The 26,594-nt window shown below is 45.2% G+C and overlaps 1 protein-coding gene across 1 annotated transcript in view; it reads right to left on the bottom strand.

Moving 5' to 3' along the window:
• The window catches only part of Cdh13 (cadherin 13), a 1,043,248-nt gene that overhangs the window by 818,578 nt on the left and 198,076 nt on the right, over window positions 1-26,594 (bottom strand). Inside the window, exon 2 of the mRNA XM_032888181.1 lies at window positions 6,181-6,292. Within this exon, the coding sequence (XP_032744072.1) occupies window positions 6,181-6,292 (112 nt within the window). The remainder of the gene's footprint in view (window positions 1-6,180; window positions 6,293-26,594) is intronic.

The following is a 26,594-nucleotide window of genomic DNA, read 5'->3' as shown; positions in this document are numbered from 1 at the left end:
TGACATGGACATGCTCATGTCAACAGCCACACAGTCACCCAGGACTTGCTCTGCTCCCCACATCTTCACACTGGTATGTGACTCTCCATGAAGAAATCTTTAAGGGTTATCCTTGCCTCCCAAGAAAAATTAATACATTGAACTCCAGAACAACAGCAGGAAAGATAAGGGCAAAAAAGGGATCTAAGCGTATCAAAGGATAATTTATTCAAAGACTGGATGTCTTTTCCTTTTCCTTTCCCTTACTCTCTCTTCTCTCTATTGATGACAAACTGACATTTTAAGAGAAAATTCTGCATAGGAGCAAATGATAGTAAGGTCTTTTCTACCTCTTCTTCATTAATATTTGACCACAAACTGACAAAAAGTTAAATATGGCGCTATCCATGTAAGATTAAGAAGAAAGAATTTGACTCCATCATGAAGATTCAGTGCCCCGGGACTGCTGCCACACTTGGTGCTTCAGCCCTTCTGATTTCCAGGGTGTCCGTGCTCTGTGTCTGGTCATAGATTCCCAGTTTAGAGGGTCCTTTAAACTATCTGAAGCCTGTGAGTGACAACAGCAATGGTAACAGTGGTGTTGACAGCAGCTCCTGTCTACACACAGCTGTGCTCTACGTTAACTCCCCCACCATTGCTGAACCAGTTCTGACTGTGGCTATGCTTGTGTTTTCTACAGAAATGAGCCCGTTCACACTCGGAGCACTCAAAGAGCTCACTCACTCTGAGACAACTGGTGTACAACTGCATGGAGCATTAATGCATAGTCAGTGGATGCTTAAATCTATGTTATCTTAACAAACATATTCCATCTCTGTTTTGACCCTCAAGAAGGGTGGGCTTTGCCTTGGATATTTCCAAGAAGGGGTACAGAAGACAGATTGCTAAGTGGAAAGTGCTTTCTGCTAAAACTAAAGGTTCATGTCTTTACTTTCCTTCTTAAATGGACCAAATCTTCTCCAGGGACTCTAGTTTCCCCCTGAAAAAGTTACTGGAGTTCTTTCATTTGCTTTTTATTATTTTTTTAAAAATGGAATAATATGATCTTGTCAGCATCTGCATAGTGATGGCTCCCAGCCTCCCTTGCAGCATCTGCACAGTGATGGCTCCCAGCCTCCCTTGCAGCATCTGCACAGTGATGGCTCCCAGCCTCTCTTGCAGCTAAGTTGACTACCATGCCCAAGTCTTCTGATCTATCAGAGTAGAAATGGCACACATTTCTTTCAATCTAAGATAGTTAAAAATCTTGGGTAACATACTTTCAAACTCTCTTTCTTGACCTCCATTCTGGCTATCCCGCTGGAAGGAAAGTCACCTAATAAGCACCCAGATCTGTATCTATGTGATAGGGTTAGAAATAAAAATTCACTGTGTGAGGTCACTGGGTTGCTCAATGCCTCAGCCTTACCACAGCCTTTTCTGCTAGGGTTGCAGGGTCTTGATTAGCAGTGTGATTACACATTGTATTGTAGGTACACTTTGGTGCGGGAATCATTCTCTGTGTATCTTTGTGTTTGGTTTGTGTGTGTATGCATTAGGAGACATAAACAATAAAGGATAGAAATATGAAGAATACGGTCCTTGTACTGGTTGGGTGACCAAATAGCATGTCCATTCTGGATGCTGGACACTGGACATACCTATTAGCAGAGGCTGGGGCAATCACAAATATGGTTTCTCCTTCAGAACTCAATGACCACAGATCTCTGTGGTGTGCGGAAGTCAGCTCTGTCTGAGCTGACTGTGAACAAGGCAGGATATTGCACTCGGTAATTTGGTGTTTCCATCCTGGTTAGACACCTGGACAGCTACCCCACTGAGCCCCCTTCTAACTGCATTTCCCTTTTCCTTGTACTTCTCATTGGACACTGAGAATAACCCCTCTTTCGAGACTGAGATGAAACCAAGAAAGTTTTGTCCGAGTCCTGGTGAGTCAGGGGCTTTGCATCCCAGTCAGAGAAACTCAGAGGAGGAGTACTGCTGGGTACATGACAAGAGAGAGTGGATGCCGTGTTTTGATCCCAGCAGCTTGTTGAAAAATGGCCCTTTAAAGAAGAAAGCAGGCCTAGTTAGCAGTAAGGAGAGCAGAATAAAGAGTTATTTGGATGTGAGGGAAATAAAAGGCTTTGGAACAACTGAAGGGAGCGTGTATTGCAGTGAGCAGTGAATAAAATATTAAGGAAATGAAAGGAGTGGGGTGACCCATTAGGAACAGTTAAAGCAGGAAAAGGCAACTCACCAGGAAGCGAGGAGGAAGATGAAAAAGGATAAAAGGAAATGGCGCTGTCAGAACAAAGAAAGCAGGAATCCTGGCCCAGAATAAACACTCCCAGAACCCTGGACAGCCAAGCAACAGCTGTTGAATGCAAGCCTGGGAGATGAGCAGATGAGTTTCACCATGAGGTAAAGGGCCAACACGTCCAGACAACTTCGTCCAATCCTATGGCATGGGGTTGATTAGTGGACTGTGCTGTACTCTGCCTTTGGAATGTAAAAATTCACAAGGACTTATAACCAAACTTACTTACTGTTTTCTTTCTCTCTTTCATTCTCTCTTCCTCTCTTTCTTTCTTTCTTTCTTTCTTTCTTTCTTTCTTTCTTCCTTCCTTCCTTCCTTCCTTCCTTCTTCCTTCCTTCCTTCCTTTCTCTCCTTCTCCCCCTCTCTGTCTCTCTCTCCTACTCTTCCCCCTCTCTCCCTCTCCCCCCTCTCTCCCCCCCTCTCCCCCCCCTCCCTCTCTCTCTCTCTCTCTCTCTCTCTCTCTCTCTCTCTCTCTTGTGTTTGTGTATGTGTGTGTGTCTGTGTGTATCTGTGTCTGTGTCTGTCTGTGTCTGTGTGTGTCTGTGTCTGTGTTTTTGTGTTTGTGTGTGTGTTTGTGTTTGTGTTTGTATGTGTGTGTGTGTGTGTGTGTGTGTGTATGTGTGTATCATGGCACATGTGTGAAAGCCGGAGGACAATGTATAGGAGGCAGCTCTCTGCTTCCCCTACATGGACCTTGAGGACCGATCCCAGGTCCTCAGGCTTGGCAGCGGATGCTTTACCTACTGAGTAACCATGCTGGCCTCTAACCAGATTTCCCAACTATTACAAACACAGCAAACATACAAACCACAGATGTCATGAACAGGCCCAGGCTATCACTCACCTACCTTTTCATAACCTCTGGTGCCCAGACAATGTCAGCTTCTATTTCTACATTGCAAACCGCTTCATTTACCTTTAAAAATGTAAATTCATGTACCCAAGCTTTCCCCCCTAACTTCTGGCTCCGTTCAACTTTCATTTTCCATTGAACATCCAGGTGTTAGTTCCTGCTAGTGAATGCACCTCTCAGGTTGGCCCTTCACACTTCTTCAGAGACGAAGGGGTTTGTGTTTAATCTTCTGAGATGCATGCATGGGACAAAGAGATGGTTTTGGGAGTTAAGAGCACATTCTGCTCCCCCACCCCCACTAGGACCTGAGTTTGTCCAGGTCAGGTGGCTCATGAATAGCTTCCCTCTGTGGTGGTTCTCAACCTGTGGGTCACCACCCCTTCAGGGGCCAAATGACCCTTTCACAGAAATTGCCTAAGAACCTCAAAAAAAAAAAAAAGCACATATATTGACATTATGGTTCATAACAGTAGCAAAATTAAAGTTATGAAGGAGTAACAAAGATAACTTTATGGTGTGGGTCACCACCCATGAGGAACTGTATGAAAGGGTCGCAGCATTGAGAACCACTGCTCCAGTGGATCTGATACGCTTTTCTGGCCTGAGAGGACAAACATGCACAATTAATTAAAAATAAATCTTTTAAATTGTAAAGAAAAAAACTGATAAAGAGTAAGAAGAGAGAGTGGAAGTAGCTGGAAAAATACTGGCAAGATATTAAAGGGGCATTTCCATTTAATATTTCAAGCTTTGACTTCCTTTTTGGGTACTCCTCTTAGAGACTCAAGTTTGTCTAAGCAGTTTCTAACGGACATTCTCCAGTCTCCACAGACCTTCCCTGCCTAGACACAGTTAACCTCAGCCACAGGCTGCGCTCGGAAGAAACTCTATTCACTGCCACCTTGAGGTGAGTTTGCTTTAACCGGACAGCGCGTCTCATTGTGTCTTAGTAACAGATGTGGACGAACGGTTTCACCGAAAGAGCTAATCACATTCTGCTGACCCAACATCTCATGCACAAACATGGCCAATTCCTGCATCACCGAATTTCCCCGAGTGTGTTGTCCTAGATGGCGAGCCTAGGCTCATCTAGCATTTAGCAGCTTCCGCAGGCACAAGGGCCATAACCAAGTTAATGACTGAGAGGATTAGGACGATGCACACACACAGACGCCCCTCAGATATCGGAATGTACGGCATGTTGCAGTTTGAATTAAAAAGACCCCCTAAACTAGGATTGTTCCCGGCTTCTTGGTGGTGAATTGGAAGCCATTTGGTGTCATGAGGATTATGGAAGCAATCACATTTATGGGCCTGCTTTGCATAGCAGCTCTATTAATTTCCATATTGATTTCCATATTGAAGGTAGCTTTGCATTTCCCAACATGTGAGCCTCGGGGCCATTTGGCATAATCACTTGGTACAAACAAGAAAGAACGCAAGGGGAGAGACGGACAAACAGACACAGACAGACAGACACGGAGGTGAGGGAAGAGGGGAGCCAGGATGTTCATCATCCATCGAGGTCTACTTGAAATATATTGACTCTCATCAGCATGGACATCAAAGAGCAAATCAGTGTTTCTGGTGGCCTGACCCAGAGTCACCCTCTGAGATACAGGTTACTAGGAAGCTGTACGTTGGGATCCACATCCTTTGTACCTTGTCATTAGACCCTAATTGCTGAGATGATCTCATTGGTGTTAACGGTGTCAGGGTGCTCCTGGGCTCTACCTTGGAGACCCTGATGTTCAGTATCCCAGCGTCATGGTTGTGGTCCTTTTAACTCTTCAAACAGGTACCGGCCTTCCGGAATAACCTGACCAGTCAAGCTGGTGGGGTTGTTTGTTGTTTGTTTATTTGTTTCCTTTACACATATATGCCATGTGCCACAGGAATTAAGGAATGGGCCTAGCACAAAAGGTTACCCCAAAAACATAAACACATGAGGCAAACGCATAAGCAGTCACCTCTTTACAGTCTCCCTTGAGCATCTGACCAGACAGGGTCACTGATTGCCTATCCTCTATCCCCAAATATCAAAGAAGTTGGGGATCCGGAGAGACCCCCATATCTATACGGCTCAGCAGTATAGATAGCACCTACTGTCCTCGCAGAGGATCAGAGTTCACTGTCCAGCATTCACACACGGCAAATCACAACCATATTCAGCTCTATTCCAGATCAAATGTGTTCTCCGGGTCTTTTCGGGCATCTGAGCTCATGTGCACACATTCGCACACACACCAGTATAGCCATGGGATTAAAAATAAATATTCAAAAAGGAAATAAATAAATAAATGGTGCTCAAAAGTCTGTGATAATTGGTCAGGTCCACCACCGATTTCAGACTCTATTACGTAAAACCTGCACCTGCTCGCCATTTACCTCCATGATTTTGATCTCTTAAAGCTAAGGTAATACAATATTGGTGTTAAGTACAGTGGAAGATCAGAACCAGATCTGAGAGATGCACCTTTCCCGGAAATCAATTGGAATTTCCGGGGGGGATTTGAGTTTAATCCACAGAAGCGGCAGAAAAGATTTGAATCTTTTTCAAAAAAAAACATCTTATCAGCTCTAAGAACAAGAGTTTTTGATTCCTGTATCTACAAATTCCCAGCCGCCAGTACTCAGCCCTCACCGTGACTTTGATACAATGCTACACATGAGAAAGAAGGGGAAGAGCAGCCATCTGTAAGAAGGCCATGATTTTACTCTGGGATCTGCCCTGTGACGCTGGATTTCATTCCCTCCACATAGTGCAGAATCACCCTAGAGGTTGTCATCCCCTTTTCTAGATGTGAGATGGAAAGGCTCATTGGAGATAAAATACTGAGAAGAGACACATGTCGTGTATTAATCCTCAAACTAGCAAGTCTGTCATTTGAAAGCATCCACCCAGTGGCCAAGCAGTGACATAAGGAATGTGAACAGAAAACAAGAGGAGGTCCAACGCCCTGAGATGCGTTACACGCATCAGAGAGGTCCACATGAGTGGGCCCAAGGTATTTCTGGGATAGCTTACAGTTTAGGACTGGCTGGTCCTCGATGAATTCGGCAGGCTGGTGGATGTGTAGCACTTTCTGCTGGAATCCGGGGGTGCAGTTCAAATCACCTGCAGATGTTACCAGGAGCACCTGAGGAAAGGAAGCGATCAATATTTTAACAGCAGCTAGCATGTTTGCCCCGCTAACGTTTTCCTTCCTTCTAACGAAACCTACAACCTTTAGAAATGAGCTGAGGTTTTTAACTTCATTTCCCCAAAGGAAGAAGCAAGTCGCTGCACCTCTCACGCCTGCCAACCGCTCATTTTTGGCAATGAGGTTTTTTTTTTTTTTTTTTTTTGGAAGATGCAAACCAGAAACAGCTGCTGCGACTTCCATTAAATCGAAGTGAAAGAAATACTGTTGTAAAAGTTTTACACCTGCTAAGAATCTCAGTACGGTCGCCATGTGTGAAATTTCATTACAGAAACTGTCTATTTCCAGAGCTGCCTGAGTGAGAACGGGCTTCATGTTCATACATGCAGAGGAACAATGTCATCTCCAAGGGGGGGTGGGGACAGACCTTTCCCACTGGAGTAACTTCTAGAAGTATTTCAAGACCGATTGGATCTTGACCCTGCTCTGTCATGGTGGTCATGAACCACAGGGTAGCCACTAGACACCCACAAGGTAGCTGACCCAAAACTGAGACACTGTTGGGTATGTTATCATCAACTTGACACAAAACAGAGTCACCCAGCTAGAAGGAACCTCAGCTGAGGAACGGCCTCCATCAGGACAGCCTGCGGACAAGTCTGTGACGTACTGTCTTGATTGATAATGGATGTGTGAGTGGGAGGGTCCCGCCCACCGTGGTTTGTGCCACCATTGGGCAGGCGATTCTAGCTTAGCAAGCTATGAGGAGCAAGCGGGTCAGCAACGTTCCTCCATGGCTCCTCCCCTGCTCCTGCTTGAGTTCCTAACTTGGCGTCTCTCGATGATGTGCTGTGATCTGCATTTGTAAGACAAACATATCTTTTCCTCCCCAAGTTACTTTTGGTCATAGTGTTTAACAAGCCACACATAGAACGTAAACTATGATAATAATTTTATATCAAATACACATTGAACTGACGTTTTGTTTTTTTTTTCTATATGGTTGCTAAATATAAGTGGTGCTGTTTATAATTAATTTCACCAGTTTCTTTTCACTTTTGAAAATTTGGCTACCCCCCAAAAAATATAAAATGTACAATTCTTTCCAAGGCTTTGCTTTTGTTCTTGGGATTTCTTGCTTTCCATCATTCAGAACAAACAAAAACGAAGCCTGGGGTATACGGATGTAAAGCACTTCTTCCCAGACATGGCGTGCAGTTGCAGGTTTGGAAATAGAAAAGCTTAAATGATTTCCCTACCCAAGAGACACTTATCAGACTGGATCCACCAACTTGATTGTGTGTCTATAGGGGAGAGGGGATGGAGGGGGAGGAGTTACATGGCTCATAAAATGACATACTAGGAGCCTCACAGGGGACTTGAGGTCTCTCATCTGGGAGGATAAGTAAATGACTACCATCGTTAAGAAGGGAGAGGCTCTTCTTGGGTGTCACGTGCTCCCGTGAGTCACCCCAATTATTCTCACTGGCTCGACAAGTCACGCTTGGGTGGGATCTGTGAGTGACCCATGTGGGATTAATAGGCATTTGTTCATAACTCCCCAGAAATCACTTACATGCTCTGGGATATGAAAATGCACGATGACCTCTGAAGCAATTCTAACTTAGATAAAACTGCACTTTAACATACAAAACTAGACTTAGTATCCATAAGCATCTTCAGGAAGAGAGGCTTGACAGGGTGCCCATCTGTTCACACCAAGTGCCTACCTCACTCATTGGCCTGCATCTTTGGCATCAGAAGCAAAGCTGCCATGTTTGAGCCCTTCCCACGTGGCGAGTACTGTGTTAAGCTCACTGTGAACATAATCTGGGTTAGTCTCTCTGGCAGCCTCATGTTGTACAGTCAGCTAAACCTGTAGGAAGTAAGGAGCTATGCCTGAGCTCTACACAGGGATGGGTAGAGTCGGGATCTGAACATGAATGTTATTGTCCTCTGATCTGGAAAGCTCCTTACTCATTCTTGACCCTTAGACCTTCCTGCTAGGCTATAGAGCAGCAGTTCTCAATCTATAGGTCACACCCCTTTTGGGGGTAGGGGTGGGGTATATTAGGTATCCTGTACATTAGCCATTTACAATACAATTTACAACAGTAGCAGAATTACAGTTATGAAGTAGCAACAAGATGATTTTTATGGTTGGAGGGGTCAGGGGGAGTCACCACAACAGGAAGAACCGCTTTAAAAGGTCACACACTAGGAAGGTTGAGAACCACCGCCATAGAGATTTTGTTTCGTTCCAGTGTCCTAAGCTTAGCTTTCCAGAAAGCATAAAAGGCTGCTCTGATCTGAGCTGAAATTACCAGCACTGAGTCCTCGGAACGTAATCTCCTCAGGGACAGCCAGTCCATGATGGTAGAGGAGGGAAATTAGTTCACACAACCCAGCCCTCTGTCCTTCAAGATAGCTGCAAAGTGTGTGATCCGCCTCCCACCTGGAAATCACTCTAGTTGCGTGCCACCGGAGGGTGTCTGCTTCATAATTCAGTTTCCGCTAACCACCTCCTCTCTTTGGCTGACTTCCCCACCCCCATCTTTCTTTACCTGAGACCCCCCCCAAAGATTTGCACTCAGCAACTTTGACTCAGCCATTGCTCTTAAAGAAACTGAACTCCGAAACCAGACCTTGAATTCTTAACCAGAGCACATCAGCATCGAAGCAAAGGAATGTTCTTCCCCACCAGCTAATGCCAAACAATATACAAAAGGTCGGCGGCTGAGGAAGTGGGGGAGGGTCCTTTGAATGCCAGCCTTCTGAGAATCACTGAACCCCAAGGAATAGGAGGGCGAATCAATCTCAGGGGGTTGGTGGTATGGTCAGGCTGAGCCACTTCAGAGGAGCTAGGGTGGAGAAGTCACCACCCTGCCTGCTGTCATCTTTCTCAGAGTAGGCAGAAGGACACCAGAGTTCAGTGTGCATACAGGTCTGCCTGTAAGTGTCCCTGTATCCAGAGGCCGGGCTTTTGTTTGATGCCTTCTGAAGCCATCATAGAGCTGACATCCTAAGTGGTACATCTGCAGAATGCAGACTCGGAGCTCAGAATAATTTGCCGGCATTGTTGCGAGCAGAAAATCTATAACCGGCTAATGCTAATTCAGTTAAACAGAAACGGGCAAAGGTCGCACCTTCTGCCTGCGATTATACGTTAACCTTCTAATTGGCTAATTCTGCCCTCAAATCCCAGACCAGTCAACCAGTCACCCCAGACATATTGAGGAAGGCACAATTTCCCTGGGGACACTAAGCTAATCATCCAGGAGGGAAAGATTCTGGTTAGGTCAAGGAACAGTAATTTCTGCCTGAGTCTCTGAGTTTTCTATGCTCAGTCCCTTCCCTGGTTCCTCAACAGTGTCTGTTTAATATACTTCTAGAATTCTAAAAGAAAAATCAACCTTTTCCAGCTGCTAACTCCCCAGGGAGAATTGGAGCAGTGGGAGACATGTTTAGTCTCTGTGGATTTGGGGAGTCAGTTTATCCACCAGTTGAAAATTAAATAGCTTGTGTCCTACTCAGGGTTTCTATTGCTGCCATGAAACACCGTGACCCAAAAACAACTTGGGGTGGAAAAGGTTTATTCAGCTTACACTTCCACATCACTTATCAAAAGAGGTCAGGACTAGAACTCAAGCAGGAAGCAGGAGCTGATGCAGAGGCCTTGAAGGAGTGCTGCTTACTGACTTGCTTCTCATGGCTTTCTCAGGCTGCTTTTGTATAGAACCCAGGTCTACTTGCCCAGAGATGGCTACACTCATGATGGGCTGGGCCATCCCCCATCAATCACTAAGAAAATGCCCTCCAAGCTTGTCTACAGCCCAACCTTATGGAGGCATTTTCTCAAGTGAGGCTCCCGACATTCCAGGGGCTCTAGCTTGTGTCGAGTGGACATAAACCCAGTCAGCAGAGCTGGTAAAATAAAATAAGTGGGACCTGCTATGCAAAGGGGGTGACTTATCAAGGTCAAAGTGCCACATCAGGTATTCCTATCTGTTGATGCCCTGGATTCATTAGAGTCTGTTGTGTGCACATGGCTGAGTGTGTTAATTTTGTTGTTTGTGGTTTCTTTGACTTATAGGTCGCAGTCCCTCGTTTAGGGGAGTCAACACAGGAACCGGAAGCAGGAACTGAAGCAGAGACCAGGAAGGAAGGCAGCTTTCTCAAACAGCTCAGGACCATCTGCCCAGGGGTAGCACTGTCTGCAGTGGGCTGGACCCTCCCACATCGATGATTAATCAAGAAAATGCCTCACAGACAAGCCCACGGGACCATCTGATGAAGACAATTCCCCAGCCGAGGGTCCCTTCTCCCAGGTAACTCTAGTTTGTACCAAATGGACAAACACTAACCAGCCCAGCCAGGGACTTGTAGCATTTCAGACAGTCTAGCATTTCAGAGTGTGGTCACAGGGGCCATTTTTCCTGTTCAAATCTGGGTGGCCTTTTGCTGGTGGAGTTGGCGTGCTTTGGAGATGCCCTACACCTCTGTTTTCTCATCTAGGAAACAGGAGAAGTGAGATGCGTGTGGACCCAACAGGATGATTCCTAGAATGTAATTAGGTAAGCACTGCCCCCACAAGATGGTCGATAGATGTTAACTATCCCAGTACTATGGTCCAGAAAAGGAGAAAGGCATCAACAGGCCCTCATTTAAAGAACTAAAATAAAAATCTAAGTTGAAAGGAAAGCATGATGTCCTTCAGGATATTTCAAAGCCAGGCAGAGGAACGTCTAACCTCATCTAGGGACCTCAAGCAAATCCATCTACTGAGAAGGAATGGTCTGCCTTGAACTTGGGCCAACTCTGAAGAGAAAGGGTTTATTCTCTGTCCATGTCTGTTTGCCCGCCCCTCCTCTGTCCTTGTTGTATGTGTGATGGTCCATCTTAATTGTTAATTGGATGAGATTTGGAATCACCATGGGAAAAAAAAATCTGGACCCTTCTATAAGGGATAATGTAGATTAGATAGATGTGGGAAGAAACCCCCCCTAAATACGGGTGGGGCTATTCCACTGGCTGGGGTCCCACCGAAGAGGGGAAGAAAGAGAAAGCAAGCTGAGCTCCATCTCTCTTAGCTTCCTGACTACAGACACAACGTGAGCAGACACCATACACTCCTGAGGTCATGACTTCCCCACTGTGATGGGCTCTACCCTCAAAACTATGAGCCAAAATGAATGCGTCTCCCTTAAGTTACATTCTGTCCTAGCAGAACAAGAGACATAGGCGTTTGTCAACTGGCAGCATATAGGGTCTGCGGATGTGACTAGCGAAGACTGAATGGAGTATGTCATAGAGTATAGTCCTCACGTGCCTAGAGAGGACTTCTCAAGGCTGTCCCTATAGTACCATATCACTATGCCTGGCTCCCACCCTCAGGCTCCCTGGTGCTCTCCCCTGGACGTCCAAGTAGCTGAGTTGCCCACTTGAGTGCTAGACTTAAGACACTGACTCCTGAGTCAAGAACCCTCCATGCTGCGAGTCTCCAGACGCACATCATAAAGGTGCTCACACCTTGGGCTTTTGGCTACATTGCAAGCTTTCTGGCCGGAAATCAATGGCTCACACAATGACCACAGGCTTGCCATCACTAAAGGGTCCCATAGGATCTCTTCATCTATCAATGAAAAACAGAGGAAGGAGAAATCCGTGACGTCAGCACGGTCCAGTAGAAAGGAGACTGACTTAAGTCCACACGCAGGACACAGGCATCCAGGGGAGGTGGCTAGAAGGAGCAGCCATATCACTGTGACCCAGTTCTTTGAGGTCCATGGGTGTCTAACCAGAGCTCGCCTAGCTGGTGGCGCAGTGAGCAGGCACAGAACCTGGACAAACGAGAGCCTCCACGTCCAGGTTCTGCAGACATGTTCCAGAGGCCAGTGGGAAATAGCAAGCCGGAAAGAGTCAGCTTATCACATCACCCCCTAAGCAGCATAAATACAAAGGAACTGACCGCCACAAATAATGATCTCACGGACTGTGAACAGCCTCGGATCTCATCTTCCCTTAAGCCGGTTCTCCGATGTTATTGTTCCAGACGAAGCTGTTCGGGTCTCTCAGCACTGTTTTTCTAGTAGTGACTAACCAGTGTTTCCTATTAGCCTGGATGGACAGGTGCTTTCTCTCTGGCACAAAACACCTCTGGTTTGTTCTCGTCAGACTGGCTTTGCTGCAACCAGTTTAGAGCGGCTTAGCCTAGTCGGGAAGAGAGCCTGCCATCTCTGTCTTTGACTCGAAAGATGCAAAAAAACCCAGCAGAGCACTGTACTCTGATTGAGTCTTTATCCTGCCAAACACCAAAAGCCCAGAGTCTGGGAAGGATTTAAAAAAGCCCACTATCCACTGACAGCCTAAGAAGACAGCGTTCCCAAGACGCTCATGTGCACACTCACACATGCTCGCACACCTAAGCTTCCATTATTGACACTCTGCTGGAGTCTAACTTCCCCAAAACGTTCTTGGTGTTTTAAAGCTGCAGCAATACTAGTAGCTGCCATCTTCCTGGCTGTTGAGGCAACAGATATTTAGAAATGATGTTGGCGTTCCCGTGGGGAGACGAGCCTGAGTGTGCTTCTTTGCACACTCTGGTGAGTTCTGTGGGTATTTGCATGCCCAATTGGCAGCCGACACCCTGGACCTCATTTCTTATCGAATGTGCTGGACAGATTTTTCTCAAGGGTTAAGAGTGGACTGTTAAAAGTCTGGAGAAGAATGAAGCCAGAAGCTGAACTAATACAAGTCTGCGTTCTGGCCATGTGGCTGTTTCTGTGGCTTTTAGGAAATGGCTTTACCAGGTCGTCTGTCTGTATTGTCTTTGGGAGGTGTGAACACAGTACTTGTGGTACCCAGTAGGTAATATGTGGGTAATACAAAAAACTAGGGATGCCCCCCCTAAAATGACATCATCCTGGTGTCTATGCCCTGAGAATATGTCTGGCTACACCACACACTGGGGTCCAGGTTGAACAGCAGTTGGCTTTAAAGCAAAGCACTTATCTCGCTGGGCACATGAGGAAGGGTCAGAACAAACTCAAGGATCTTTGACAAAATAAGAGTTAAATCAGATGTGAGCACAGGAAGGGAAGGCAGAGGGAGGCCGTACAAGAGGAATTGGAGCTGTCTTGATGACAGGAAGCACAGGAGAAGGGAAATGAAGTAGCACAAGAGGATTCTCCCCAGAAAGCCTCCAGGGGGGTTGCTCCCCAACACCAGCAGTGATTGTCTAAATGCCTCTCACCTGAGCAATGAAAGGCAGCCATGCTTCCCCTTCTGATCTGCCCTTGTGAGTTCACTACTTCATCTGATAACCTCTGGGGCTTTTTTTTGTTTGTTTGTTTCTTCTCTTGAGACAGGGTCTCTTGTAGCCCAGCTTGGCCTCAAGTACTCACTATCAAGTCAAGAGTGACCTAAACTTAAGATCCCCTTGCCTCAAACTCCTGAGGGCTGGGGTTGAAATATGTGTTGCAATGCCCAGTTCTATGTGGTCACACAAAGATACATTTCCAGACCCTTTGAATTTCATATTTATTCATTCATTCACTCATTCATTCATGATTGAGGCTAAGAACCCTTGCATGCTATGTCATTTCTGTACTCCTGTGTTATATTTCGCCCTTAGTCGATTTTTTAAAAACTTTATTACGTCCAAGTTTTCTGGGTCAGATGCTAGAGACTGAGCAACGTCCTTAAACTTATCGTCTGGGAGGAGAGGAAGACACACATAATTAATATAATGTAATAAATCGTGTTTCACTTCCTAGGGAATCAGCCGGTAGTTGAAGGTAAAGCTACTTGAGCCGAGGCAATGTAGGTTCTAATCCCAGTCTTGCCACTTTGTTGCTGTATGTTCAACTCCTCTGTGCCTCAGTTTCTCCATCTGCACAGTAAACAAAATGAATCTACCTATTTAGATCTTGAGGCCCTCTGATAAAAAGGAGAGAGACTGGCTTCCTGATTGCGCCCCATGGGATGATGACTGTTACTTGTGCTATTCTCTTGTAACCCGTACAAGGGGGGACAGAAAGGAAGGAGAAGAAATAACACACTTCTTAGATGAGAGAAAGAGACTTGGACCACATCGCAGATAAGGCCACGTTGGGAAAAAAACAAAACAAAACAACAAAAAAAAACCAAAACCAAAACAAAAACAAACCCAAAAACAAAACAAAACAAAACAAAACAAAAAACCGACTTGAAATTTTTCAAGTGGCAAACCACGAGGAGGAATGTTCCATGTCAGAGGGTTGGTGAGTGTAAATACCACGCCGCCAATTCAAGAGACGACGGGACCTCGCCAGCGGGAGTAACAAGCTACCGGTTGTTTTCAAGATTATTTGAAGGTGTTTTGTTGTCTCCAAATGGAATTGAATTGATGAAGCTTGTCTCCCTCAAACCCAGCCAGAAGCAATTCGGTCAAATCAGTTTTTGTCTAAAGAGAATTAACTCTTTCTGTTTAAGGTTCCAGGATTAATCAAGCGAGCTCAAAAGGAAAACCCAACAGGGAGATAAGCATCCATGTGCCTTGGTGCATTTGAAGAAAAACTAGGCACCGCGCCTGCCTGGTGTTAGCGTTTGACAGCTTCTGGATCTAGCCTGGAATTTGGGAAGATAAATCAATAGTGCCATTAGTCAAATAAAACCTGCATCCCCAGAGTCCCCCGGTGAGGTCTTGGGTGATCCCCGGTAGTCTCAAAGTTTGACTGACAATTAATGACTTCAGAGGACATTTCAGGATTTTTCTCCCCTCTGCATTATGCTCTAGGGCAGGGCTAAATTCAAGGGCAAGCAGAGGTTGGGCATAAGGAGAGTCACTCTAGAAATAGCCCTCCCTCCGTGGAAAAGGATTCTTGCCTTTGTCCAGAGAGATAATTCTGGGTTAAGATCCAAAGTGCCCATGGAAGGAAACCTGCCAGGCTCCAGTAGTGATGAGAATTAGCCAGGCACCCAGGTTACTATGATTCTCTTCCCCTCTCCTACCTTCCTCTCCCGTTCTTTCACCGCTGATTCCTGGACCACCTCCCAGAGAAATCCCCATATCTAATCCCCGTGTCAGACTTAATATTTATATCTATGTTGTGGCAACACACCACAATCTCAACTGATTGGACACCACTTCATTGTCATCCAGTCACAAGGTCTACGGTGTGTCCACAGGCTTCCCTCAACGTGGGACAACCTGTGTCCTTCTCCTTCCCAGCTCAGCCACTGACGTCCATGGTTCGAGGCCTCCCTCTTCCTTCGTTTAAGCCATTAGAACATCTCCATCATCTCTGGTTTTCTTTCTTTCTCTCTGTCACCACATTGGCTTTCTGCATCTCGCTGTTAACTGGCTCCCTTGATAAAGATTCTTGCGGTTAATCTTACTTCCCCAGGTCATGCAGATGGTACCCATGCACTCCGTGAAGTAGGACGTGAGGATATATAGCCGTGGTTGTTGGTCAGCCTAGGATCCATAAAACGCTCATGTGAGGGGAAGCAAAGTTCGATAAAGAGGTTTGTACAGGTTTGAATTATCCACGATGGTAAGCATTGGCAACTCAGCAATGTCTATAGTTGCCAAGGGATGAACTTTGGGTATGCCTATGCCAAGCATACAAATCAATCTCTCTCTCTCTCTCTCTCTCTCTCTCTCTCTCTCTCTTTCTCTCTCTCTCTCTCTCTGTCTCTCTCTCTCTCTCTCTCTCTCTCTCCTCCCTCCCAAGTCCATTTGTCAACTATTTTATCACAACAATAAGACAATTAAGAAAATGTCCTTCCCGACACTGTTTACTGCTGAGATCAGGGGAATCTACAGCAGACCTCGAAGTTGAGAAAAGCCACAAACTCAGACCCAGTGTTGTGTCAATTTAACAACTAAACAACTAGACCCTGACCTTTCCTAGCTTAAAAATAATTATCGTCCCTCCTTGGCCTTGCCGTGAAGTGGAGCATTTTATTCTAACTGTGTGGTGCGTCACACTTTCCTCTCTGCCAGACATTAGATAAGATGTCAGATCTGTCAACACACGGGCAGGTTTTTATTAATTATCTTTCAGAGGCAAAGTCCTTTTGGTGATTTATTTTTTTTTTCTTCATACGAGGAAAATTCTCCTATTGAACTAAATGTCTATCTTGTTAAATCGCTGTTTTATTTCCCTTGCAGAAAAGTTCTCACTCAAGGAAGTTCCAGAAAAGAAAGAAAGAGACCAGGCCAAGAATGACACCTAAGGCAAAGAGATCTATTTCGTCCCAGCAAAGTCACAACTCTTCCCTTCAGGATGGAGGAAGAATCTGCATTTCTCTCTTTAGGTCTGACTGGAGCCTGTTTCCTGCCGATGATTCCAATTCTGAAGGGTTCATTCATCGATATAGCATTCATCGTGTCCCTGCTCCATATTGGCACTAAGTACAAGTCACAACACACAACTCTGAGGAACACAAGTGATGATAGGAATGGCTGGTGCGTACATAATTACTTTTAGTACCATGGGGGAGGTGCCGGGGTATGGAAGCGGGTATGAGGAATTTTTTTAACTTAATTTATTAATTTAAATATTGAACTTAATTTAAATTTATATTAATTTAAACTAAAAATAAAATTAAATTAACTTAAATATTTAAAAGCATTTAAATACTTACATTTGATAATAAATATTAAAGAAAATATGAAGTAAATTAAAGTAAATATTAAATAATATGTAAATATTTAAGTAAAATGGGGAGAAGGTGGTGGCTATGGAAGCCCTGTCTCAGACCATACAGATGTAGCTTACTTTGCTCATGGACCCTTCTGTTCTTTAAAAAAGATACCTACTAGAAAAGACCAGGCATAGACTCTTCAGAGAAATGACTGGGTACCAACCAGAAGGACTCAGATATCTCAAAACTGAGCCATTGCCAAACAATTCCTGAGGTTCTTGATAAACTTTGTTTAAAATGAAAAGTTTTGCAAAGATAAGAAGTAATACATTTCCAAGTCCAAAGGACTTTGCCTCTGAAAGAAGATTAGTAACCACCTGCCCTGACAGATCTGACATCTTGTCTAATGTCGTCCCATTTGCAAAGATAAGAGGCTATACACTTCCTGGGACTTGCTCTGTAGATCAGACTGGCCTCTACCTCATAGAGATTTGTCTGCCTCTGCCTCCCAAGTGCTGGGATTAAAGGCGTGTGTTTGCCTGTTATTCTAGCTATGCAGCAGGCTGAACCATTAAGATTGCAGGTTCAAGAATGGCTTGAGAATTCTGCCAGAAATTCTGTCTCTAATAAAAAGAAAAGAAAAAGGAAAAGAGTGAATGAATAGGAGGGAGTGAGGGATGGAGGGATGGAGGGATGGAGGGATGGAGGGATGGAGAGGGAGAGGGAGAGGGAGAGGGAGAGGAGAGGGAGAGGGAGAGGGAGAGGGAGAGGGAGAGGGAGAGGGAGAGGAGAGGGAGAGGGAGAGGAGAGGGAGAGGGCTTGGGATATATATAGCTCAGTGATAGAGTAACTGCTTCGCATGTGGGAAGCCCTAGGTTCAAGCGCTAATCCCACAGCATACATACATTTATTAATTAATTAGGTGTCTGCAACGTTTTCCTGATTTGTATTTGGAAAACAGCAACCCAGATTTCAATATAATGTTTAAATAAAATGTAAATCAGATTCAGCTCTCTAGAGAGCAGTAGATGAGGTCTCCAGCAGGGAGTTGCCCAGGGGAATCCTGTTAATTGTTTAAATCAATTCTGCAAGAAAGAAATGCCTCCCTCTGCTCCTGTACCTGCCCATTTCCATGGTGTAAATACTATCACTGTGGCAGATTTCAAGCTTCTGAGGTAAAACCACTGAACACTGGTGTCTTAGTTGGGGTTTTCTATTGTTGTGAAGAAACACCGTGATCAAAAAGCAAGTTGTAGAGGAAAGGGTGTATTTGACTTACACTTCCAGATCACAGTCCATCATCGGAGGAAGTCAGGACAGGAACTCAAACAGGGCTGAAACCTGGAGGCAGGAGCTGATGCAGAAGCCATGGAGGGTGCTGCTTACTACCTTGCTTCCCATGGCTTGCTCAGCCTGCTTTCTTATAGAGCCTAGGACCACCAGCCCAGGGATGGCTCCACCCAAAATGGGCCCACCCACATTGATCACAAATGAGAAAATGCCTTACTGCTGGATGTCCAGGAAGCATTTCCTCAACCAAGTCTCCTTCCTCTCTGAGAACTCCAACTTGTGTCAAGTTGACACACAAAACCAGCCAGTTCAACTGCTTTGAGGAAAGATGTATACAACTGGCAGCCTAAGTGAGCTTTTCCAATAGAACTAGGTGTGCAGAAACTTACTCAATCTGAACTGTCTAGGCAGTTTTTGGAGGGTCTTTAAGTAGGAACCACAAGGCTGCCTGCTACCCCACAGTGAGATCCTGTAATAGAAAACTGGATTACACTAATATGAGTTTAAAACAGCCTGGAAAACCCATCTACTAATGGGGAAAACGAGATGCTACAGTCAGGCTTTAGAGTCAGAGGATTGCCATGAATTCTTGATTCGGGACCGCATGTTATTTAAATATTGCTTTTGATGTATTACCTAGAGTCTTAGCTCAAATGATCAGAGATAATCCTGCCTTCTGACATAATTAGGGAGCTGCTGCTGTGCTAAGCTAAGGATAATCAATTTGACCTTGAAAGTTTGTCTACAGTGCCTTACCGATGTTTTGAACATGGTGGAGACAGCCATGCTGCCCTCTTCCAGGCCAATACTAGCTACAGACTGAGCTCTCCAAGGTCCTGCCCCGACTGAGAGAGACGTCCCTCAAGGCCACAGTATCAGCTAAGTGGCCCTTATTTTCGTCTGTAACCTGACCACATTTAAATATCAAGTGTTCCCCTAAAGCGACTGAAGTTTAGACAGCACCGAGGTTAGAAACAGAGAGAGCAATAGCCACCGTGTGATTCCCAGAGGAAAGAGCTCCATCGTCGGGTGACTACAGTCCATGTGTCCCCAGAAACAGGAGCCAGTTGCTTTGTGTGTGAGCCCAGTTTGACTTAGGTTCCATATCAAGGAGAGCTGAGGTAGACATCTGCGACTCTGCATGGGTTTTTCTTGTCCCCAATTCTGTCCATCCATCCACTTATGACCCTTTCTGGCCTCTGTAGGTATCTGGGTTTTCATTGTTGCCTCTTACTACTCCAAAGATAAGCATGTTCCCTGAGGGTTTGGGAGCTGGCGCCACCATTAAAGCGCTTGCATTGCAAGCAGGAAGACCTGAATTCTATATCCCAAACACAATGCACACACATGCATGCAGGCAGACACAGGCCCAGGCACAGGCACGCGCGCACACACACACACACACACACACACACACACACACACACACACCATACCACACCAGGGGTGGTAGCATACATTTGTAAACTCCAGCACTGGGGAGTTAGAGGCAGACAGATCCTTGGAGTTCATTGGCCAACCAGCCTAAGTGTACTTGGTGAGCTCTGGGCCAGTGAGAGACACTGCCTCAAAGGCATGGTGGACAACATCTGAGGAAAAATGGCATGGTTGTCCCCTGACCTCCACAAGCATGGGTACCTATACGCACTCATATCAAGAGTCTCCCTCCAATGGGATGCTAAGGACTTTTCATACTACAGTAAGCCATCCCCTATCTAAGCCTTCTCTGTTCATACTGAATTTCTTCCAGCTCCTGGGAATCCTGTATCCACTTACTCTGATACCCATTACTCTTAACACAGCCCTTCCTGTGTTAGCCAATCTGTTCAAGGGCACAGACTGGGTAGGGTGATGTAGCCAGCCAGTGTCTTCACCTTCATCCTTTCAATCCCACTGCCCACTAAAAACCAACCAAACAAGGGATATCTGAATATAGGCCACCAAGTCATGAACCCTCCTGCTACCAAACTACAAGGCGCTCTGCCTGCAACCCTGCCTCTTCCTCGACAAGCAAACTTCAGGCAAGTTCTAAGCTGACAAACTTAAAAAGGCCGGAGCGGGAATAGTTTACAAAGAACTTTTGAAACTTATTATTATCATGTCTGCTTCCCGCCAGAAGTTCAATTACCTGAAATTTCATGACTCAGTCGTCTGGATATTTCCAACCCAAACTAGATTCACACAATATTTCAAAGCTTCAGCTAATCCCACCACTTTCAAAGTCAGCCTGATTCTTCACAAGGAAAAATAGCATATCTTTCCCACAGTAAAAGCTGGAGGAGAAGGGCTCATCTTCAAAAATTACACAGTGCAAAATGCATTAAGGCGAAGGGCCTTCCCACTAGAGTCTCCCTAGAAGCCGAAAGTCAGTTTGACAGACTTTTCTCAAGGACAAGTAGGACCCATGAGAGGGAGACATACCATGATAACCACTGTTTCTGTTGCGTGGTCACCAAAGCCATCACTACGTGTAAGGTGCTGAGGCTGGATTGAAAGCTTTGGGAAGGAACAGGGAGGAAGACGGAGAGAGTCTTAGGGTAGTCAGTGAGTCTGTGTCGGGTGCCCCCGTCCCCAGCAAGATATTAAAAATGTACTTCAGCTGAGCTGAGGAGAGGAGTTGGCTACCGGTCCACACCATCTTCTGCAGGCCATCTCTGCAGACCCCCTTACCCCGACGCTTACACAAGGTACTGGAGATTCAGAAGCCCCTGCATCCCACTCAAGGTCACCCCACTCTTATGATTGACGGCTCAGATGACGTAATTCACAATGCTGCTTCTCCTCCTCTGGGCTCACCCGTAGTGCTCCTAGTGCTTGAAAGAAACTCAGGGTACCTTTGTTTATTTGCTCGATTCCCACCTCCCATCAGTCATCTATTTTAAGACTTTAATCCATTTTTATCACAAGATGCTTCCGCAAAGCTCTTCTAGGCTCCGCCTCTTAATCTTGATAGCGAGTTTGAGCTTGTGTTGGGAGAAAGACAATGAAGACTTGGCAATAAGGTTCCTCAAGGGTGATAGATGCCTCTTTAAAGAGCCTGCATAGATCCATTCACTGAATAACTCTGTTCTAAAAATGAAAGTCACACCTGGGGAACCGAAGGGCTGGTTATGAAAATGCAAATGAGGGTGTCGTTATTGGCTGAGCTGAATTCTTCTCATCCTGTCACAAAGAAGGATGAGCAGGGAGGGGGCCCTCCTAAGCCAAGCCAGAGATACTGCAGAATGCAAGGACTGGCATTCGACGCCGTATAATGGTGTGTGCTGTCTGCATACAGAGGCAGCAGAGTATCCCGGCTGATATAATGTCTATTACTCTGAGTCCATTTGTATTCTTTTGGAAATAAAGATCTCTTTAGACCTGGCTTCCTTTCTCATTGATGTTTCTTAGAGTGGTCTACATTCAATACTCCGGTCTGTGAGATAATTTCAGGTGGTATCCTCAGAAACATTTCTTTTAAAATCATGGTTGTGCCTTATTTTAATGCTTGCCCCCTATTTATAGCGAGCGATATTGACTTTCTATTTGTGCTGCCGGAAAACTTCCGCTCTAGATGTAGTTGTGCAACATAATAATTCGACTTAAATAGAAGCTCGTAATGACTAAAGAGAAAGCAATCGTAGCTTTCAAAACAATGTAGAAGATTTAAGTTGAGGAAACCTTGACTGAATAGCTTCTCTTGGAAGGTTTGCACGCAGGTAAGTTCATCCATATAAAGACAGATTCAGTGGGAATCCCAAGAAAGTGGAGTGTAACTACATTTTAGATCAATGGTTCAGAAAGGTTGGTCTCTGGGAGTCCACCCTTCCATATTTCCTGGGAGGCTGTAACAGTGTTGACTGCCAACTTGACAGAATTTCGAATCATCTTGGAGAAAAATCTCCGGCCATGATTCTGAGGGATTATCTTCATTGAGTTAATTAATATGAGGGAGAGCAGTCTGTAGAACAAGGTCCGGAACTGCATCAAAAGGGAAAAGCTTTTGAATATTAACATGCATCTTCCTGCTCCCTAACTATGAATGCTACATGACCCGCTCCACCTTCCTGCTGCCATGACGGGCTATACTGTCAACCTGTGAGCTCAAATAAACCCTTCTTTCCTCAAGTTCCTTGGTTGAGTATTTTATCTCAGCAATGAAGAAAGTAACGTTTACAGATGTTGCTGGAAATGCTGGACTCAGAAATTCTGGCTCTAGAGTCCAGAGATAAAGAACTCAACAAGTCCTCGACTCTACCATAAGAGGCGATCGATTCCCTCACTACCAGTCATCCAAGCCATACCTCCCTGCAGAAGAAGCATCTTTGACAAGCAAAGCCCATACTAGTCAATCTAGTCACAAAGGACGAAAACTCTTCAGCCATTTTACTGAGGACACATGACACATGCTGGGAGCTAATTATGGAAAAGCTGATGCCCTGGGCAACTGCAGCAAATGATATTTGCCTCAACAAGGAGTCTTAAGGGCCCGAAGCTGTGAACTCCTGCGGTGCACGTAGGGAAGACTTCCTAGGGAGACCGAGACATGTATTCATTTTATTGTCATAGACTGACTGGGCTGATGAAACCCTGGGCAAGAATTAAAAGCCCTCGGTATGTGGCATGCTTACCACTACAGGATGGGTTCTGGCCTCCTCCTGTGTGTGAGCCTGAAGAATCTTCTATCTGAGGCCAGGAATGAGGAACAGAACCCAGGTGGTAGACAGAGACCATCCTTTGCCGTGTAGGAGGCTGGGGCTGTACACATCAATTGCCACGTGCATGCCTTAATGCACAGCAGCAGAAATGGCAGACAGGTAAGAGCAGCAGGGTGGCCCTCTTCATCTCTGCACTCCCGGGTAATGGTGCAGGGTTCACGTTCCGAGGAAGCACAGCAAGCTAAGCATGAGGGTGGTGGCGACCTTATCTGTAGCTTTGAAAGAAAGGCCTGCCTCTAAATTTGGCGTGGTGGTGAGTTAAAAAGTCCAGGTGTGGCGCGACCTTGAAAGGATGAAAGGGGACCTTTGTAGAGCTCTGTCTTTGTGACTATTCAAAGGAGCATGAATCACTCAACGTTCTCCAGAGCTGCCGCCATCCAGTAGAGCAGCCGGAAGCCACACGTGTCTGTGGGACACTGAAGATGTAATGAGTCCCACTTGACAGCGCTAGTACGTACAGAGTGCACATCGCAATGTGAAGAGTTAGGATGTAAATATCTCAAGATATCTCACCCCTATCTTTCCTCTTTTAATTTTTACTGATGTGCATATATGCATCTGTAAGTACATATGTCGTGTGTATATACATCCCTAAAGAGCTCAAAAGAGGGATTCAGGAAGCCTGGAGCTAGAACTCCAAACAGTTGTAAGCCACCTAACATAGATGCTAGAAACTAAACGTGAGTCCTCTACAAAGCAGCAAGTGCCCTTAGCCTAAGGCTGTCACCCCAGCTCCATTCCTAACTTAGAGCATGTTGAAACTACGTAACACTTTGGAGCCTCTGGGCTCAAAACTGTATGTTACAGTTAGCATCACCTGTTTCTTTTTATATCATGGAATGGGACTACCAGAAAAGTTTCTGAAACTTTTCTGATATGTAGAGCGTTGGTCCCTTCAGAAAGGGGTCTACCAAAATTTTCTTGAGGAGGAAAATTTGTGGAGATTTTGTAGCCCCTTAGAGAAGTGCTTGAAATGTAACCATCTAAGGACAGGTGCCTATTCTTAGCTTATGTGCTGAACAGCAACAGTGACCAGCAGGATCTGGGCTGTGGATCTGCCCGTAGACCCTGCTGTAGGGCAGAATGCTGCCTCAGATCACTCAATGTAGACAAAAGTATTGTTTCTCTAGAGTCAACTGGAAGAGCATATTTTCTTTCTGTTTGTCTGAGACAGCATCTGATATGGCCCAGACCAGCCTCAGAGTTACAATGTAGCTAAGAATGACCTTAAGCTTCTGATATTACTGCCTCTGCATAGTCTGGAGTGCTGGGATTATAGGCCTGTGCTACCACGGCCATCTGTGTGGAGGTGGGGTGCGGGGTGGGGTGGGGTACTAGAGCTAGAACTCCAATTCTCCACTCTGGTGAGCACGATATTGGCTGAGCTACATTCCCGCCCTGGTGTGAGGAAACTTTTCTTAGGTGTGTGACAACTAAGGAAATTCAGACTCAGGTCCAAAACTGGTCAACAGCTCAGAGGTTAGATACGACTAGTGACGAGATGTATGTGAATTCCAAGCTCACATACCTAATGACCTTTCATTTCCTCTTCTCTTATGAACATATGACTATATCAGGCATCCCTACCACCATGCTTAACCTCAGTTAGTTTCTGGCTAAATGGAGAAAGAAAAGAAATACACAATAGTCTTTAATGGAGCTCTGGTGATTTTAAGATTTTTTTTTTTTTTTTTTTTTTGCCTCCTAATGTCCAAGTGGCAAAGGACTGGGTGTAGCTTGGCTATTTAGTGCAAGCCCCTTGCTTAACATGAACAAGGCCCTGACATTTAAATTTACATGAAGGACATGTTTGCCCATCCAATGAGAAGAAACAGATCCAAGGACCCAGCCACAAGCGATGGCCAAGCAAGTGGGGTAGCAAGAGTTAATCTTCTAATGCAGAGACTGATGAACACAGGAAATAGAAAGCAATTGCATCCTATCTTCTGAATTCAGGCAAGCTGGCTAACACTGAGCTGAGAGAATTATTATTTATTAAAAAATGAGATAGTCATGGGCCAGCGACTAATCCTGATTGGGTTCAGAAACAATTCCCCACCCATGGAGCAAGTAATACATTTTTTTTCCAGGAAGGTGTTTTGTTAAATACAAAATGCCAATCACATTATTATTCGTCCCCTGGGGGTTCCCAGGGAGGCTCTTTTCACATTGTAATCTTATCAACCCTGAAGAGGCCTTCACCATGGCTGGCCCACCCTCTCTCTCCAGAACGGCTGCTACGTGGGGGGCTTGCATCATTCTGAGACATCCTCTGAGGGCCTGGCTCAGGTACCCCTGAGGCTTCGAGACGGACATCATGGGGTAGGCACTAGTTAACCTCAGATTCTTCTCCAGACAGAGATAAGAACAAAGAGAGACAGGTGGGGTGTGTCCATCTCTCTCCAGTGCTTACAAAAACAGCATAGATTCTGTGAGCAGTTTATGGCAGAAGAAATACACGCTGGGAACATATTCTCCAAATGAGCAATGTCCAGGCCAAACAAGTCCATGGGGATCAGAGCAGCACAGTAAGAGACAGCTGGCTTCTTAGGTTGAATTTAGATTTTGTTGTCCAGGAAACATCTCATTGAATATCTTATTCAATGTATTACTTTTGTATCTATACACCTTCCACAGAAGCAATTTCTGTTCTGGATCTGAAGTTTGGTGTGCTCATGAAAAGGACAGTGTCTATGGTTTTGCAGTGGTGCTGTCCATGTTACAGACCATGCACACTGATGTGCTTGGTGCACGGGAAGGGTGTGATATATAACTATCCATGTTTTGACATTTATCATGTAGGGGACATTTTTTGGATGGGTCCCTGAGATCAGGTCTCCCTCTGACTACCATCTGAGAACGTTTTCACAATAAACCTATCTGTTGGAGGTATATAAAGGTGAGGATGGGGATTTTGTGGCAGGTCTTGGTAATCCATGGCTGATGCTGTATGATGTTTGCTAGTCCAACATCAGCGTCCTTTCCAACCTAGCCTTTCCGACCTAGCCTCTCCAACATCCGCCGCCACATAATTGGAGTTGTCTGAATTCGCATCTGTCTGTCATCCACGCGGCAGGCAGGCTTGTATACGACTGCAGCGGCTGGTCCTCGGTAGACGCCACGGAGACTCAATTTCTCCCTGAACATTTATTCCAGAACATACAGCTATTTATCCAGTGTCAGCAGATGCAGATGCATGAGCTACTGCGATATGGAAATGACACGGACACAATTTCAGGATTGTTACTGTGTTGTGTCTTGTCTTGTTTTCTTTGTGGTAGGAATAGTTAGGAGAGAATAAGGTGTATTTTTCACTGCGGGCATCACACACGATTCGTAATGTAATTATAACCGTGGCTGGTGTGCGGCCTTCACAGCTATAAGTAGACTTAATAGACTACATTTTCTGCTCTTTTTTTAAAATCATGTTGATAAGCATTGGGAAGTAGAAGGAAGAGGAGGAAGAAAGGGATAAAGCCATCTAAGTTTCAGTGGCTGCAAATGTCGTCTTTCTCTATATGGATGTTGCCATGCGTTCATTAGAGTGGGAAAAGAAAAGTTGTAGCTCTTGAAACGTGTCTTTTCAAACTGGTTTCAGGCTTATAATTAATGGATAATATTCTGTCATTTATATAGAATTAAAATAAACTGTGGTTTAATGAGATTTCACTAGGCCACTC

Source organism: Rattus rattus, chromosome 17 (genome assembly GCF_011064425.1).
Source record: "Rattus rattus isolate New Zealand chromosome 17, Rrattus_CSIRO_v1, whole genome shotgun sequence".
NCBI classification, from domain to species: Eukaryota; Metazoa; Chordata; class Mammalia; order Rodentia; family Muridae; genus Rattus; species Rattus rattus.
Note: the sequence above shows the minus strand (reverse complement) of the source record. Positions and strands in the feature narration are given on the sequence as shown.